General features: G+C 55.7%; 3 protein-coding genes across 10 annotated transcripts in view; 2 read left to right on the top strand and 1 right to left on the bottom strand.

Annotated features, from left to right (window-relative positions):
• Positions 1-1393, top strand: part of ZNF174 (zinc finger protein 174) — a 60793-nt gene extending 59400 nt beyond the window's left edge. The window contains exon 3 of the mRNA XM_059154179.1: positions 1262-1393. Within this exon, the coding sequence (XP_059010162.1) occupies positions 1262-1287 (26 nt within the window). The 3' untranslated portion in view covers positions 1288-1393. The remainder of the gene's footprint in view (positions 1-1261) is intronic.
• NAA60 (N-alpha-acetyltransferase 60, NatF catalytic subunit) overlaps positions 1-13523 on the top strand; it is a 43288-nt gene extending 29765 nt beyond the window's left edge. For 2 of the 5 annotated variants that reach the window (XM_059154196.1, XM_059154194.1), the window contains exons 2-7: positions 1366-1481; positions 3987-4116; positions 5372-5468; positions 6404-6638; positions 7672-8019; positions 8277-10705. In XM_059154196.1, the coding sequence (XP_059010179.1) occupies positions 1372-1481; positions 3987-4116; positions 5372-5468; positions 6404-6638; positions 7672-7828 (729 nt within the window). In that variant the 5' untranslated portion in view covers positions 1366-1371 and the 3' untranslated portion in view covers positions 7829-8019; positions 8277-10705. Of the gene's footprint in view, positions 1-1241; positions 1262-1365; positions 1482-3986; positions 4117-5371; positions 5469-6403; positions 6639-7671; positions 8020-8276; positions 10706-13310 lie in introns of those variants that run through there. The other 3 variants (XM_059154197.1, XM_059154195.1, XM_059154193.1) reach the window with 3 other exon arrangements.
• C17H16orf90 (chromosome 17 C16orf90 homolog) lies at positions 13519-15781 on the bottom strand. Of its 4 annotated transcripts, none has more exons than XM_059154199.1 (3): positions 15552-15781; positions 14665-15018; positions 13519-14010 (listed from the first exon to the last, which is right to left on the bottom strand). In XM_059154199.1, the coding sequence occupies exons 1-3, from the start codon at positions 15649-15651 to the stop codon at positions 13853-13855; spliced, it is 612 nt and encodes a 203-aa protein (XP_059010182.1). In that variant the 5' UTR covers positions 15652-15781; the 3' UTR covers positions 13519-13852. The 4 variants fall into 4 exon arrangements, with proteins under 4 accessions (XP_059010182.1, XP_059010184.1, XP_059010183.1 ...); XM_059154201.1 differs by having other exon boundaries at positions 15548-15770; XM_059154200.1 differs by having other exon boundaries at positions 15518-15711.
• Between the last annotated feature and the right edge of the window lie 1012 nt (positions 15782-16793).

Raw genomic sequence — 16793 nt, 5'->3', positions numbered from 1 at the left:
TCTGCCTGCCTCTCTGCCTACTTGTAATCTCTCTCTGTCAAATAAATAAAATCTTTAAAACAAATAAATAAATAAATAAAGTAAGTTTCAGACCTCAGGACGCCTCACTCCCAAGTATTCCTACGTAATTACTCAGTTCCTTGTCCAATACCGTCAGTAACAGCTTTGTAACATCATGGGTCCAGCCTGTGTTTCCATTTTCTCAGAAGGTTTTGTTGATTTGTTCTTTTTCCCGGTGGGGTTTTACATATCACATTCGGTGGTGGGTCTCCTCACCTTTTTTAGTTTACTTTTTTCTTTCTTTCTTTTTTTTAATGACCTTTATCTTTGGAAGAGACCAGGCCAGTTGTCTTGCAGAATGCCCCTAATTTCATGTTTGTTGGGCGTCATGGTGTCCTTGAACTGAATGAAGCCTGTGTGCGTGTAGGCGTGGAGGCTCGATTGGGTCCGGGCCCAGCATTTTAGGGGGATCCCTGAGTGATTAGCGAATTTCACATCGCGGTTAGAGGCTGGGCTCAAGGGGCTGCTAGACCTGAGGTGGCAGGTTCTGCTTTCTTGTAGTCATTAAATCCTGGGGGTGCAGGTTCTTTGTCGGAGCCCAGCCTTTCCATCTGCCTGCCTTTAACTGAAACAGGCTGCTCCAGCAGCAGCCTGGGCTGAACACACCCTCCTGATTCAGAAGAGTTGTGGGCAGCGCGCCTGCCTGGTCCTCAATCTCAGGGTCATGCGGTCGGGCCACATGCTGGGCATGGAGGTTGCTGAAAGAAAAATAAGAATGCAGGATCCATTGTAAAATAAATAAATAAATAATATATTTTTAAAAATAAAAGAATTATTAGCAACTCATGACCCTTGATTTGAACTTTGGCCTGTCTCGTGGTCTGTCTCCCTGCCCACGAGACTCTGTTGGCTGAGTCGGGGAGGAGAAACAGCCCCGCCAGCTGGTGCCACTTCCGCTGAAATCCAGCCCAACTGTGGCCCCACACCAGGCTGCCCCAGATGAGACCCGGTCGGGAGAGGTGGGGGTGTGGGGTGAAGTGGGAGGAGGGGGTGCTCTCTGCAGTGACAGAGAGGGAGGGAGAGGCGGGAGCAGGCGGGGAGGAGCGGGGTGGGGAAAGGCACCCCATTTCCTCATCTGCAGTGTGGGGATGACTGCCCCCTGTGCTCAGGGCTGTGGTGAGAGACACTCTCTGTGCAGTTACTGAGGAGATGTCTGTCTATGGGGGACAGTACTAGTTTCCCTGTCTTGCCTGCCTCACAGGTGAGCATGAGAAGAGGAGGAAGTAGCGTGCGGTGACAGTGCCCGGTTCCGTGGGCTGGTGACGGGGCGCGGCTGCCCTCCTGACGCCGCCTCCCTCCCTGCAGGTGTGAATGACAGAGGTGGTGCCGTCCAGCGCCCTCAGCGAGGTCAGCCTACGCCTCCTCTGCCACGATGACATAGACACCGTGAAGCATCTGTGCGGCGATTGGTTCCCCATTGAGTAAGTTGAGCGGCGCCCACTGTCCCAGCTGCACTTTGGTGGGGTGGGGGGCGAGGGACCACTCTCGGAAGCGCAGGTGCCTGAGCCAGACGACTTGCTGGGACAGCCAGCATGGCCTGGAGGTGCCGTGGTGGCCCAGGGTTACCTTGCCTGTTGTTGGACCCCGGGCGTCGGGCCCTGACTGCCATCGGCCTCTTTCCAGCTCACGGCCTCCCCGGCACAGAGGGTTCCCCGGAAGGCTTCTCCGGAGGGTCTTTAGCTGAGCAGATGTCCAGTGCGCGCTGCTGACGATTCAGAGCACTGAGCAGCAGCGTGGCTGTCAGGGCTGCGGCCTCGGTTCCGTCCATTGGGGTGCACGCCTGCAAGTGCTCATTACTCAGCTGGGGGCGGGGGCAGGCGTCTGCGGAAGAGCAGGTGTGTTTGCTGACGAGGACTCCTTTAAATGAGAGAATACACGGAAACCGCAGACTAGGCAGAGGGCGTATCCCAATCCTGCTTTTATTTGAAGACATGCGCCAGATGAACGCTTAGGGTTGTTCACCAGAGCAGGATGTTTCCCGTAGCCTGGGGGGCAGATTATTAGCTGCAGTTTTGTCGCTTTGCTTCCATCATGGGCACATCCAGCTTTTGTATGGAAAGAGTAGGCGCAGGCTTCGTTTTACTGCCTGGCAGTTAGAAGATAAAGAAGTACCAGTGTGATGGGCAGCACGCCAGCCAGAGGGAACACTGCTGTATATGTCACATGCGGCAAGCTGTTCAGACCGTAAATCCGGAGTTCTCATCACAAGAATTCTTTATTTTCAAACAAAAACAAACATCTTGTTAAAAAATGAACTAGATCCTGCTAGGCCTCGTGTTTACAGGAGAGTCCTGACCTCAGACTGATGGTTTAACAACCTGTTGCAGGCAGGGAGGGCGGGGACGGGCAGGCTCTGGTAGGAGGTGCCTCAGCCCCTGGGGTGGGGGGGATGCGAGCCAGTGGTGTCTTCAGGGTCACAGAGGGGCCCTGCTTCCACCAGCAGTCCCACTGCCGCTGCAGAGTAGCCTAGTATGTGCTTGGATCAGGCCCCATGGAGGGCGCATGCGTCTGGTAGAGCCACACGGGGCTGTGGCTCCTGAGGCACCCGGCCTGCCGGCCTCTGCTCACAGCTTCCTACAGCCAAGGCCTCAGGTTCCAAAGACAGCGGAGTGAACTGCAGGCCCACACGCTGTATGGTGGTAGCTCCGTGTTCTGGCTGCCACGCCAGCCGAGCCCGCTGGGTTGTGTGAAGAGGACCAGGGAGGGGTGAGGGTGATGCCTTGTAGGACCTTCTGGTGGGTGGTCAATGGCCTCTCCAGAGCAGAACCGAGTAGAGGACCTGTCTGCTATGTCACTGAGAGGATATGGCGCCCTTTCCCAGCTCTTGGTCTCAACAAAGGCATCTTAGGCTAACCTGTTATGTCTACTCCAAATTAAAAAACCCACACTTCCCGAGGCCCCAAGTGCCCCTGCCCTTCTGACCATGCCTTCTGGCTATGGCTGAGTCTTTGTTTTTGTTACCATCCAGGGGCTTTGCACCGAAAGTTCTCATCTTGCTCCGCTGGTTGGTGGTCTTGGTGAACAGCCCCTAGCAACCCAAGCCATACCCTGCCCTCAAAGGCTTGTCCCTGCCCCTGCCCAGGGAGGTGCAGTGAACTCAAATGCCATTCACCTGTGAACTTGGCTCTCCCCACACCCCCAGTCTTCAAAAGGACTCACAGAATTCTTGGAAATCACTCAGGTCTGTGGGGCATCAGGGGCCATCAGTCTTACCTCTTCCAGCTGTCCCTCCACATCCTGCTCTCATAAAGAGAATGTCGTCAAGAGGATTTTCCCTCTCATCTCTCCTGTAATAATAGTAAAATCATTTTTCCAATCAGAAGTTCCCAATCTTGTTTAGGGGCTCCTGGCTAGTTCAGTCAGTTAAGTGTCTGAGTCTTGGTTTAGGCTCAGGTCATGATCTCAGGGTCATGAGATCAAGTCCTGCATTGGGCTCTGTGCTCAGGGTTGCCTTGAGTTTCTCCCTCTTCCTCTGCCCCTCCCCCCCAAGTAAATAAGAAATTAAAAAAATTTTTTTTCTCTTCTTAAGGAAAGAAAAAGACATTTTTAAGAAATTCCTAGTCCTGGGGTACCTGGGTAGCTCATTTTAAGCATCTGCCTTCGGTTCAGGTCATGATCCCAGGGTCACAGGATTGAACCCCACATTGGACTCCCTGCTGGGCAGGAAGCCTGCTCCTCCCTCTCCCCCTCCTGCTGCTTGTGTTCCCTCTCTCGCTGTCTCTGTCAAATAAGTAAATAAAATCTTTAAAAAAAAGAAAAGAAAAGAAATCCCCAGTCCCATCTAGACAGATCATGCTTTAAGAAGACCATCTGGTGCAGTCTCCTTCTTAGCCTGGAGTGGTGGGCACACTGTGGTTCCCCTGTGAAGCCCAATGTTAGTTAAACTTGACCTTTGCAGGTTCACCTCAGTTTGTTCTCCTCCTCAGGTACCCAGACTCATGGTATCGTGATATCACCTCCAACAAGAAGTTCTTTTCCCTTGCCGCAACCTACAGAGGCGCCATCGTGGGAATGATAGTAGCCGAAATAAAAAGTAGGAGCAAAATACACAAGGAGGTAAGTGTGTGTAGCGAGGGGATTCCCTGTCACTGCACGGGCCACTGGGATGCGCGACCAAATCACGCTGCCTGCTCTGTGGCCCTTTCTCCTAGGAGCCTGAATCCATTGCGGGACGCATCCCCAGTTGGTTTCTTCCTGGGTGTAGGTGATACAGTTAGCCACGAACAGGAGACCCAGCCGCAGGCTTCACAACGACTGTCATTTCAGAGTAGGGAGGAGTGTAAATGACACGCTGAGAGCCCCCAGAGTTGTCGGGGGCTCTGGGAGGATCAGGGATTCGTAGAAACGGCCAGCAGTGCTGTGGTTGGTGGAAGGACATGCCAGGTTCCAGTTAGCAGAGATCTTTTCATCCTTGTCTTAGATTTGTGTCAGAACTCCTAAGGGTCTGGGGGGCCCACGTAAGCAAGCTCTGTCCTGAGTGTAAAGTAAAACACGAGGTCATGGCCACAGACACATGGTTCCACGTGGTTGTCTTGGGTCAAGCTTCGGCCTAACAGTTTTGGTCATCTTCGGGACGGAGCAGTGCTTACCGTGTGGGTGTGTACTTCAAGGGCAGGAAAGAACCCGCTGACAACGGGCAGCTGGTTCTACCTGTTTAGCTTCAGGTTATTTCCTCAGAAGTACAGTAAAGACATCTCCCTTTGAAAGACCTGACCCTGTCAAGTATACTCCATTTTGCCCATAATTAGATTCTGGCAAAGGTAGCTTCTTTTAAGAACTACCAGCTTCCTGCTGAGCTTTTTAATTCCACTTGGTCTCGCAGGGAGGTGAGATTCAGTAGCCTCCCAGGCCGGAACTCCATCTCCGAAACCGGGGCGCAGGCATGGGGCGATATGGGCGGCGCAGGGCAGTGGAGGGGCGGCTAAGGCCCCCGCTCCCTCTACTTAGAGACCACCTGGGGGCAGCGTGCGATCCAAGGCAAACCTTTTCAAGCTTCGTCTGGTCCCCAGCGCCCCGTACGTGTCCGTGCAGCACGGTTGAATCCCTGTTACCGCCCTGTGCCGGGAGCACCACGCATCCCCAAGAGAAGCAACACTCTGTGCCTTAGCTGAGCCATGTGTGCCCCAAGGACCTGCACCCTGTCGTTTCTGTGTGGGTTGTGGGGGTGACTCTCCATTATCTTTTGCTCTGTCCCCTCGCACCCCAACCTCTGCCCCCGGAAGTGTCATGATCAGGGAGTTGGTGGGTGAGATGTGCCCTGTACCAGGTGCCTCAGCCGTTAATCTGCCTCCGTGTCTGCCTTTTCCTTCAGGATGGAGATATTCTAGCCTCCAACTTCTCTGTTGACACGCAGGTTGCATACATTCTAAGTCTGGGAGTAGTGAAGGAGTTCAGGAAGCACGGCATAGGTAAGGGGCGCCGGGCTCGAGGGCACGCCACGTCTGCTCCAGCCTCCCTGTCCAGTCATTTCCCATGTGCCGATGACCAGCCCATAAATGTCCCTCGTCCCCCCCCGTCCTGCAAGGACGTTCAGCCTCCTGCCCCACCACCAGTCCATGGGCCTTCAACCTGCGCCGTTTGCACCCACCGTCAGGTCTCTGGGGAATGGGCCCCTCTCAGCACACCTGCCACCACACACGACTTATGTTTGGTCCCAAAGTGTTCTTGATTAAGGATAGAAAAATAGTCCCAGGGACGCCTGGGGGGCTCAGTCAGGTTAAGCGTCTGCCTTCAGCTCAGGTCGTGATCCCTGAGATCACGAGGGATCCTGAGGTCAAGTCTCACATTGGGCTCCCTGCTCAGCAGGGAGCGTGCTTCTTCTTCCTCCTGCCACTCCCCCTGCTTGTGCTCTCTCCTTCTCACTATCTGACAAATAAAATCTTTTAAAAAAGAGAAAAAACCAGTCCGGCTGCCGTTTATCAGACGCCCACTGCATGCTGGGAGCTGTGCCCAGGCCTGTCCCCAGGTTCCCCCCACTCTGCCACCTGGCCAGTAGGCAGCGGTCTTCCTGTGTGACCCAGGCCTGCCTGGTCTGCCTTTTCCAGGGCTCGAGTTTGCTCTTTCCATCATAGGAGAGTTTAGTGAGTCTCCTCCCTGGGCCCAGCCCCTTCAAGGGAACTCCCTGGCCCCCATGTATGGTTCCAGATGCCCGACAGTGTGCGGCAGACGAGCCCCATCTGGCTTTGGGATTTTAGGGGCTTTGACCGGGTGGTTTTGGGAGTTCCATCTTCGGTATAGTGGCAGGGAGATGTGTAGACATGTCTGGCAAGGTCGCTTCTTCGTCTGCTTCATGCACCCTGCCAGCCTGTCCTGCTGTGTGTGACTGTCACCCCTTCTCCTGCAGGTTCCCTTTTACTTGAGAGTTTGAAGGATCACATATCAACCACTGCCCAAGACCACTGCAAAGCCATCTACCTGCATGTCCTCACCACCAACAACACAGCAATAAACTTCTATGAAAACAGAGACTTTAAGCAACATCACTATCTCCCCTATTATTACTCCATCCGAGGGGTCCTCAAAGATGGCTTCACCTATGTGCTCTACATCAACGGCGGCCATCCTCCCTGGACAATCCTATATCCTTTACTTCTCGGGGGTGAGGGATGCGGCTTCCCAGCCTCAAGGGTGACTTGCAGGGGCAGGGCCCACATGCCAGATGGAGCCCCGTTGCCTTCACGTGATTCACAAGGCCAAGCTCACGGGACACGTTTTTCCTGACCAGGTGGTGCTGTGGGTAGATCTGGTTGTGCTCAGTGTTCCTCAGACTTCAGCTGGCATGAGCTGTGGGCTTTAACACTCTCAGCCCATGGTCCACCCACCCACCCACGAAATAGCAATGGAGAGCCTCCTGCTCCGGGCGCGCAGGAGAGACACTTGTGAGCCCAGCAGACCATCCCCTGCCCTCAGCGGGCCTTGTTCGGGCTGGGGAGAAGACACACAGTGGAGCGAAGAGAATTGCTGGCTGTTTGGATCACTTGGGTTCAGACCTTTCTTTCCTGAGGCCTGTGACCTATAGCTGTGTTCCTCCCCTACTCTCTCCTCTTTAGCCCTCTCTGGGCTGGGATAGGAAGAAGGGAGGCTGGGAGACTCCCTGATGGAGGGTGTGGCCCCTGACACTCTGTGAGCATGCGAGGAATGAACCCGGGGAGGCAACGATTTAGTCATGTCACAGGGGAGTAAACAGGAGGGAGAAGCATGGCCCCAGACCCTGCAGGCCTCCTAGTCCCTGTGAAGATGGGACCCCCCTCCTTGTCCCAGGGACAGGGCCCTGCCTTCTGATGACTGAGCGTGGGAGTGAACTGGGAACGCTTGCTCTTCCAGCATACCTGTCGCTCCAGCCCACAGTCCCCGTCTGCCAGCTTTGGTCCAGGTGTCCCTGTGCCCGAGGCCTTGCCAGAAGGTCCTCTTGCACCGTGTGCCACTCTTGCTTGTTTGGCACAGCAGAGGACCTCCAGCTGAAAGACTCTCCGGAGCTTTGGGTGTCCTTCAGAAACGGTGTGGCATCTGCATGCAGTCCTGCAGATGACCATGTGGTTCCCTGCTGACGGTGCCACCCAGGGGTGCGTGGGCAGGCCAGGCAAGTCGGAGTCTTCCTTAACGGAGCCCCACGGACTACATCCAACACCTGGGCTCTGCGCTAGCGAACCTCAGCCCTTGCTCCATCCCGCACAGGATCTACCGTCAGGCCCACAGCCTGCTCTGCAGCTTCCTGCCGTGGTCTGGCATCTCCAGCAAGGGAGGCATTGCCTACAGCCGGACCATGTGATGCCAGCTGGGTAGCCGCCAGCAGGCCCTGCCCTCCGGCACCCCGCAGAACCGCCTTCCTGGCTGTTGGACTTCTGTCATCTACAGAGGAGCCGGTGACCCCTTGCCGGGCCCGTTGGCCTGCCCCAGCTGCAGGCCCAGTGCTATGCAGGCTCGGAGCAGAGCGTCGCGGGCACACCTGGTCTCTGACAGGTACTTGGGAGTGGGTGGCGTGGGGAGAGGGGAGCAGAGCCCCGTGGGATGGTGGTACCAGGAAATGAAGCCCGTGTCACCCTCATCTGAAAAATCAGGAGGGCCTGAGTGGCACTTGAGGCACCGGGATGTTGGGAAGTGGTCCCAAGAGCTGAGGTAGCCTGACTGACTTTCAGAAACTTCAGGAAGGAAAACTGAGTCCTTGAGCCCTTGGCCAGACTTCTTTCTTTTCACTTCCTGAACTACATTTTAAACAGGAATGCATTCACATGGTTCAAAAATGGAGAAGGCACCAAAAGATCAAGCTCCTCCTCCCGCCGGCCCCAACCACTCAGCTGCCCTCCTTCTGCATCGTGGCCGAGCGCCCAGGTCTGCTTTGGCAGCAGCTGCTTGGGGCAGGTGCCTGGTAAACCAGAGCTCTGCTCAGATGTGCCCACTTCTGAGGTCATGAGTGCCACAGAGAGCTATCTCTCAGACTTCCGAGCCACAAGGGGTCACACGGACTGCCAGGCCCACACCCTGGTGCACGGATGCAGCCCCAGAGCACTTGGGTGCTGGGGGAGACTCACGCGGCGGCACTGCATGACCACTTGGGCTGGATTCCCCCATCTGTGCCTTGATTTGTGTGCAGACTGGGAGGGACTCCGGTCCTGGAGGGCTCGTGCTCCAGGTTAGAGCAGGACATCTCCTTGGGGGCCTTCACCCCTGCTCCCCTCTTCTTTCCCACAGGCTCTTCCAGCCCTCTTTCCTTTTCTGGTAACCTCCGGAAACCGCCGCATCTGCCTGCGTGCGCCCTGGTCCCGCCTTCACGCACATGCGCCAGCCCTGCTGGCTGGCTGGGGTGTGGCAGCATTCGCTGTGGTCTGTTTCCTCTTCTGATTTCTTCCCCTCCACTGCCGGTTCCTTTTAGCTCCTTTCTCCAAAGCCGGAATGAACTTTTATTGGAAGGGAGGAACCCAAGTGTTAGGGACAGACCTCACCCTAAAGACAGGGGAGCCTCAGAACAACAAGGGGGTGAAAGGGAATGCCAGATCCTTGTCCAAAACCAGCCCGCAGAAGCCTGGGGTGGGGGGAGCAGCCCTTGCCTCTCTGTGAGGGGCTGTCGCTTGGTGGACAGAGCCCAGAGGCTTTTCACCCAAGCACAGAGCTCGTGTTGGGTCCATGGTCAAAGGAGCGAGACTGATACAAAGCGAAGGTCGAGCAAAGTTTTATTTCGCACCAAGCATCAAGAATCAAACTGATCGGCCAGGGCCGTCTCTTGCAAAGAGGGGACCCCTCCCAGCCTCACAGACTAACTTTTATAGAGTAAAGGCCATGTGGTTGAGCCTGGCCACATACAGGTGGCCAGTTGAATTACAGTTCACCCTATAGTAGTTACTTGATTCAGCCTATAATCTTGGCTAGAATTGGCGCCTTTGTCTGGCGCCTAAAAGGCGGGGCTCACACTTCTTGGCGGGTAATACGTGCACTTTCACTTGATTGGACGTCTCCACCTGGCCGAACACATCCCTGTATCTGGGCTCCGTTATCTCTGCTCAGCCTGACATGTCCTGGTATCTGCGGTCTGTTATTGGGGCTATTTGGCCGTATTTCATCCGTTCTGTTTCTAAGCGCTTTCCTCTTGGGGGAAGGGGCAAGTTCAATCTAAGTTTTCTGCATAAACAAAAAAATGGCTCGCTCTGGCTAAGCAGGCCCTTATACTCGGGGGCTTAGACCCTGACTCGGGAGGTCAAGTCCTCCGGTGCCCTCCTGCCTGAGGGCTTCTCGCTGTCTTCGGGAGCGCGGATCTGCCTATTAGATGGCAGGTGTTGGCTCACCTGAGCTTCCCCCAGAGCTGGGCTGAGGACAGGGGCAGTGAGGTTCCCGGGGGTCCCCTCCCCAGCCCCCAAATCCATGAGCTACAGCTCCCAAGATGAAGACAGGAGGAAGTCGAGTGCTCTCGATCCAATGGGGCCCGGCCTTTGGGGCTGGGGGCCATCACGTGCCTTGCGGCCCCTCAGCCCCCAGGGGCAGAGACAGGAGAGGCTGTCAGAGCCAAGAAGTGTGCGTGCGAACATCACTCGCTTCTGGCGTCACCCTTACCCCCACCCCCACTGCTGCTTGCCGCCTGCCCTGCCCTCTGCAGTAGAGGGGGGTGGCAGTCATGCCCAGTGTTGCTGCAGTGTCATGGAGCCATGGCCGCGGTGCGCCGGCCTTAGGGCAGGAGAAGGGGGAAGCAACCAGGCCGAGGGCCGAGTGACTGCCATGCTCCCCTCCCCCAGAACTGCCCAGCGTGGAGCCGCCTCCACTCTCTGGGTGGGAGAAAGGTGTTCTCAAGAGGAAGGCGAGCCCTGGGCCCGGGAAGCACTTTTCCTCCTCCAACCACCTTCTGTCTGGCGGTGTCCCCCTCAGGGACAGGTCCCCGGCTCGCTGACCTGTCCCCACCTCTGCACTGACCTTGGCGACATGCTGAGGCCCAGCTTGGTGTTCTCTCTCATCTGAATCAACGGTGACGTGTGATTTTTATTTCTGCCCCGAGGGGTCAGGAAGAGTCTTCTGGAAGGTTTTGCCTTGGACATTCATAATCGAGCTCAGAGGCCTTGCCCTGCCCTTCCCTCCGTGCCCCCAATCACTGCAGTGTCCAGCCCAGTGTTGAACAGATTGTAGTGTTTTGTCTCATTACAAATAAACAGACTTTAATTGGTCACATCTTGTCTTTCCAGTGCTAGGCCGCCACACTTTGGGCCCCAGCTCTGTGGCTAAGGGCAGATCAGGAGCTATTTGTCCACTGTCAAGTTCCAGGGAGGGCTTCTAGCTGAAAGGGCTGACTGCTTTTGCCTCATCTGCTGAAGAACACAGTGGTGGGGAAGCAGTTCTAGAGCTGAGCAGCGCACCAGGCTCTGAGAGCAGAAGGCCCTCAGTGGCCACCAGCGGTTCGGGGATCTCTCTGCAGCTCATGGCCTTAGCTAGGGCCTGTTCCTGTCACGAGGCACTGTCCTGGCTTAGAGAAGGTTCCACAGGGGACTCAACTCAATTGTCAGGTGGGGCCGCAGCATGGGAGCCTGGGGGAGGGTTCCTCTGGCTGGGCCAAGTCTGGGGCCAGGGGTTTCCACCAGTCTCACCTCGGAGCTTCTGGCCACTCTGGGGAAGGAGGTCTTGTTTGCCACTCCATTGGGCAGATGAAGACTGGTTCAGGAACTGTGAGTTAGCTCACAGTGACTCAGCGCGTGCATGGTGGCCGGAGAGCCCAGCCCAGGCTGGGACCCCTCCAGAGCCCACGTGTGCTGCTCCCCGGGGGTCGGGCATGATCCAGGCAGCCCTCCCTGGGGCACAGGGCAGAGGCACCTGCAGAGCTGGGTGTGGGGGAGCCCCGGGGCAGAGGAGGGGTTGATACCCCAGAAGGGGCACCGAGCAGTGTCCCTGGTGCTGGCAAGTTACACCCAGGTTACTAATGTTGGTGCATTTCCCTCTGTGCCGCTGGGCCAGCTTCAGGAGTAAGTAGCGGACTCGCTGGGGCCCTTGCCTGGCTGTGTGGCCGACTGTCAGCTTGCCCCCCGGGAGGATGGGGCTCGTGGTTGAGCCTTGCCCTGAACACAGCTGTGCCTTCCCAGGACGGCCTCCCCGAAGTGGGCTTCAAGGGCACAGTGTCCCCAGGGTAGTGAGTGCACATTTCCACGAGTGTCTGCTGCTCTGGGATGTTCCTTCACGTCAGCTCCTGGGCCCCAGGACACTGGGACTATGGCTTCGCTCTCAGCCTCTCCCAGAGTATTTTTCAAGAAAGTCTCGGGAGGTCGAGGGAGGAACTGTGTAGAGGTCAGCCCAGCAAGTTCTCTTTGGACCCAGCTTGTCTGCTGCAGCAGTCTCTCCCACGGAAGGGCTGGGGCCCATGAATCACTCCAGGAGGGCCCAGAGCTTGGCTGTGGCTCTGGCTGTGGCTCTGGCTGTGGCTCCCTCCATATGGCCTCTCCCGGACTGACCTGGTTTCCCATCATGTGAGACAGGCCTCCCCCAGTGCACACACTGGAAGCTGCCAGGCATCCTTCAGGCCAGATCTGCCTGGAGCCCCTCCCTGGTGGGGCCACATTCTGTTGGTCAAACAAGACCTTGAGCCAGTCCCAATTCAAGGTGAGGGGAGGGGGACTCCATGAGCCAGATACTGGGACGCACACATTAGAGGCCAGCACAGTGGCCACTGACCACAGCCTGGGTGTCCCAGGATCTGGACTGTGGAGTGGCCTCTGCTCCCCTCTGAGCCTCACAGCTTCCTCCAAAAGTGAGGGGATTGCACCTCTGACTATCTGCATGGACCACATACTGTGGCTTTTGGCAAGATCTCATTTCTGCCCAGTGCCTGGGACAGCCTCCCTAGCTTCTGTCTTCATCCTACCTGGCCTTGGCCTTCTGAGGCAGTAGGTGTTGTGGCAGACGGAGGAGACACCCTTTTTGTCATCCCCTCAAGTGGATCATCTGGTGGACCTGCTGAGTGACTATGTCCCTGTCCTGGTCCCAGCTGGAGCATTCAACATCTCTCATCAGTCCTCCTTCTAGGGCTGTTCTCTGGCTGCTGCAACTCAGGCTCCCACCACCCATGACCACAGCCACACTGTAACAACCTGAAAATCCCCCAGGGACCTCCAAAATGAGACCAAGGTACAAGGGCTGGGAGGGGACCTTATGGATTATTCCTCTCCATCTGAAAGGAACCCAGCTGTCCAGGTGTCCAGAGTGTCCTTGACATCATCACGTGATTTGCCTGGAGCCCCTGGTGGGGCCGGCTCAGCCACAGGCTGACCTGGGCTGCTGGGACTGGAAGTCAGCCACACAGTGTGGGGCACTGAGATAAACCCAGGACATCCCATCCTGTCCCCCCCGGGCTGAGGTCTAGTGATATAGAACAGGGGATTTCAACCAGAGTGATTCTGACACACACACACACACACCTGCCCAGGGGACATTGACACTGTCTGGAGACACCTGATTATCACACTGGGGGACATACTACAACGAACAGGATGGCAGCCCCAGCAGAAAGATCCAGACCCAAATGTCAGCAGAGTCAAGGTTGAGACACCTTGGTACAGAGGAGTCCAAACTGTATGTGCCTGGAGACCAGCCTTCCTGGGAGAAGGACTGTACCCATCCTGCGTGGAGGGACAGGGCAGCCAGGGGTCCCCCAAGGGGCAGTGAACTAACCAAGGACTGTAAGTGGTGGCATGGGGTTCAGCTTGCTGTCTTCCCCCACACCCTCCCTACACCCGGCCTGCTTCATTTGTCCTCCGCGGTCTCAGCTAGATGGCGTGGCTTGCATTTAGGTCTTTTGAGATGTACATCCAGGAAGACTTCAAGGAGTTTCCCCCGCCAGAGGAGGACGTTCACTTCGGAACCAACACCAGCAGCACCTTGGATCTTCCCTGGCATCAACCTGGAAATTCACTCTCAACACAGATGGCAGGTGCTCCAAGAGGCTCTTTCTCTGCATTGACCTCGCCACAGACAGACCCAGGGACAAGAAGGTGCAGGCCTTGGCTTTTATTGAAATTAGACCTTCAGGCTCCCCGGCCTCTTGGGGCCTAAATCTCCGCTCAGCCTGGCCTCCCAGGGACAAGTGGCCGACCTGAGCTGGAGCAGGCTGCAAGGGCTTCTATTTTTTCTGCTCCTCCTGAAGGACTTCCTCCTCCCTCCCCCCCCTTAAGTCTTCTTCCTGAGGCTAGCCCAAGCTCTGGTGCTGGGCAGCTGCTGGGGTGTCTCAGTGTGGGACGACTGCCGGTAGGGACTGAGCCCTTCCTGCCTCCTCCTGAGCCATCCTTTTTCCTCCTGTCCACAGCTGGGACAGCCAGGCTTGGCACTCAGATCCCTATGGTCTCTCCAGAGCCCCAGAGCGGGTTCGCTTGCATAAGGGACATGTGGACTCCTCTGAGGCCCCCCAGGACCTCTTGGATCTGAGCCCCAAGCCTTCGGAGGGACCCAGCTGGGAGGGGACACCCTTGGCTGGGTCCATGCTGGAACTGGAAGCTGAGGAAAGTAGGGAGAGACAAATCACTCAGAGGGACCCAAGTGGAGGCTGCCAGGCTATCCTACAAACCCCTCCCCAACCCGCAGAACCAGGCATTCTTCAAAATAGGAAGGGAGGGGGAATTCTCCTGAAAGAGAGCCCATGAGGGAGGGAGGAAGGAGGAGGAAACAGATGGTTCAAGCTGAAAGGACCCTTGTCTAACCACCCCCTCATTTTATTTTATTTTTTTTTTTTAAAGATTTTATTTATTTATTTGTCAGAGAGAGAGCGAGCGAGAGCGAGCACAGGCAGACAGAGTGGAAGGCAGAGTCAGAGGGAGAAGCAGGCTCCCTGTGGAGCAAGGAGCCCGATGCGGGACTCGATCCCAGGACGCTGGGATCATGACCCGAGCCGAAGGCAACTGCCCAACCAACTGAGCCACCGAGGCGTCCCCCACCCCCTCATTTTATAAATGGGCACACTGAAGCTGGGGACAGCAGGGGTGATGGTGGGGAGCTGTCCAAGGTCCTTCATTGAGTGCAGAGCTGGGACAGGAACCCCGGAACCTTGGGAATGAAGAAGGGCCCATCTCTGTCCACCTGAGTCCTCAGCCAACCCTTCCCTGAGTCGTTCCCTCCTGTCTCCAGCCCTGCGTCACCCAGACAGGTGCTTACCTGTATTTCCCAGGCTGTCCCTGGGCACTGGAGCTTCCAGAAGGGCTGAGCAATGGCTGTTAACGGAGCCCAGAGTCCCCTGTGGCAGGTCTAGGGGCCAGACCATGCTCTCAGGCCGTGGGAGGCAGCCCCTGGCCATGAGCCGGCCTAGCCAGTGGCTCTCACACTGGCCAGCAGCCTGCATGTGGCCTGGCAGGTAGAGAGCCAGGCCCCGGAGGTGGCGCAGCCGGAAGTTCTTGGGTTTGCTTCCCTGGGCACTGGGGCACTGCTGCTGCTGGGCCCCCAGACCCCCCTCGTAGATGTTGGGTGGTGTGTCGGGGTGGCTGGGATGTCCTCGGGTCCAGCTCACTGCATCTGCAGAGGGGAGAGCAGGAGGGTGGTGGCTGGCAGGCCGCAACAGCCAAGAAGGGAGAACACAGTCACATGCTCTAAGACCAGCTGGTGTGATGGGCACTACCTGAGACTTGCTGAGCCTCACTCTACCTTTCCGTCAGATGGGCGTAGTCCCCTGCCTCCCACCAACACCCCGCACCCAACACACACATACTACTCCTCTTCCCTTTCCCAACCAACAGGAAGGTCTGAGAAGCCTGAGATCGTGACAGAAAGAGCTCTTTCAGTATTTCAAGCCTTTTCTACCACCCCTTTCTTCCCCCTACCCTAGAAAGAGCATTCTGGTGTCAGTATAGAAATTGCAGTGGGTCCGGGATCACAGTCCAGGGTCACACAGCCTAGACCAGTGGCCATTCCCCTCTCCCAAGCATGCATGTCCCTGAGGCCACTGGTGGCTTTGGGCCCAGGTCAGAATAGGAGTGCATCTCTCCTCCTGCCACTCCTCCCTGCAGCCCGGCACCTTCTCTTATGCGCAGCTCAGAGAACGCACAGACCAAGGCTTCCATGGAGCGCCAGCGTGGTGGGGGAGGAACGGCTGGGCCTCCTGTGCAGCAGGGCTCTGCTCTCCCCCACCTGGGTCTGCAGGTCTCCCATGGCAACCAGCTCTATGATGTCAAACGGAAGACTCCCAGCCTTCCTGGACTCCCAAGTTTGGGAGGGGATGCTGCCTAGGGCTGGAGCAGGGTGGGTAGAGGGCAAGGGAAGGGGGTGGAACCCTAGGGGAGGTCCCTGATCCTCTGACTTGGGACAAGCTACACAAAATAGACTCAGCTCTTGCAGGCTGGAAAGTCACTCCCAGGGTGACCTCTTGGGGTCTCAGTTTGCTCCTCCATGGGTGGGAAATGAGGCTTTAGGGACACAGACTTAGTGAGATCTGAGCCAGTGCTTTGAGCCTCCTGAGGAGGTGGTTCAGGGTAGCTGAGCAAGTCACTTAATTTTTCTGAAATTACACTGTCTATTGCCCTATAAATAGATGATGGGGTATCATGTGGGTCATACCAAGTATTAGGATGTGGAAGAACCGGAGCTCTCGTGTACTGCTGAGGGGAATGTAAAGTGGTACCACTGCTTTGGGAGGCAGTTTCTTCAAAAGTTAAACTTTCACCACTCCTCATTCACAGATGACATGCTCTCATATAGGGAAAACATTAACTCACATGTAAAAACAAAGCTGCTTTGAGCTGATAAAAACCAGTAGAGAGAAACCAGCTTATTAGTTACAGGATATAAGATCCACTTACTCAAAAAATTGTATTTTTATGTACTAGCAAGGAACAAAAAGAATAAAACAATAAAACTAAGGAGGTACAAGATAACATTGAAAACTACAAAACAGCTAGAAAAAAAAAGACTGACAAATAGAATACCCCCCAAAATCCTTGTTTATGGATTGAAGGTTTAACATTGTTAAGACAGCAAGACTCCCCCAAATGATCTACAAATTCAGTGCAATCCATATCAGAATCCCAATAGTCTTTTAGACAGAAACAGGAAAGCTGATCTTAAAATTCATGTGGAATTGCAAGCCAAATACCCAAAAACAATATCAAAAAAGAAAAAGTTGGAAGAGTCCTTTTCCCTGATTGCAAAACTTACTCTAATTCTACAATAACCAAAACAGTGTGGAATGAGTATAAGGCTCGACATCTCAACCAATGTAATAAAAAGGAGAGTCCAGGGGCGCCTGGGTGGCTCAGTGGGTTAAAGCCTCTGCTTTCGGCTCAGGTCATGATCCC

This window comes from Mustela lutreola, chromosome 17 (assembly GCF_030435805.1).
Source record: "Mustela lutreola isolate mMusLut2 chromosome 17, mMusLut2.pri, whole genome shotgun sequence".
Classification (NCBI taxonomy): Eukaryota; Metazoa; Chordata; class Mammalia; order Carnivora; family Mustelidae; genus Mustela; species Mustela lutreola.
The sequence above is the reverse complement of the archived record's forward strand: the minus strand, read 5'-3'. Positions and strand labels throughout refer to the sequence as shown.

Excerpts from the sequence above, each read along its gene's own strand:
- C17H16orf90 (XM_059154199.1), bottom strand. The coding sequence starts at position 15,651 with ATGGGAGACCTGCAGACCCAGGTGGGGGAGAGCAGAGCCCTGCTGCAC. Across the intron at positions 15,019-15,551 it reads GGCGCTCCATGGAAGCCTTG|ATGCAGTGAGCTGGACCCGA; the intron begins GTCTGTGCGTTC and ends TCCCCTCTGCAG. Across the intron at positions 14,011-14,664 it reads GGACAGCCTGGGAAATACAG|CTTCCAGTTCCAGCATGGAC; the intron begins GTAAGCACCTGT and ends TACTTTCCTCAG.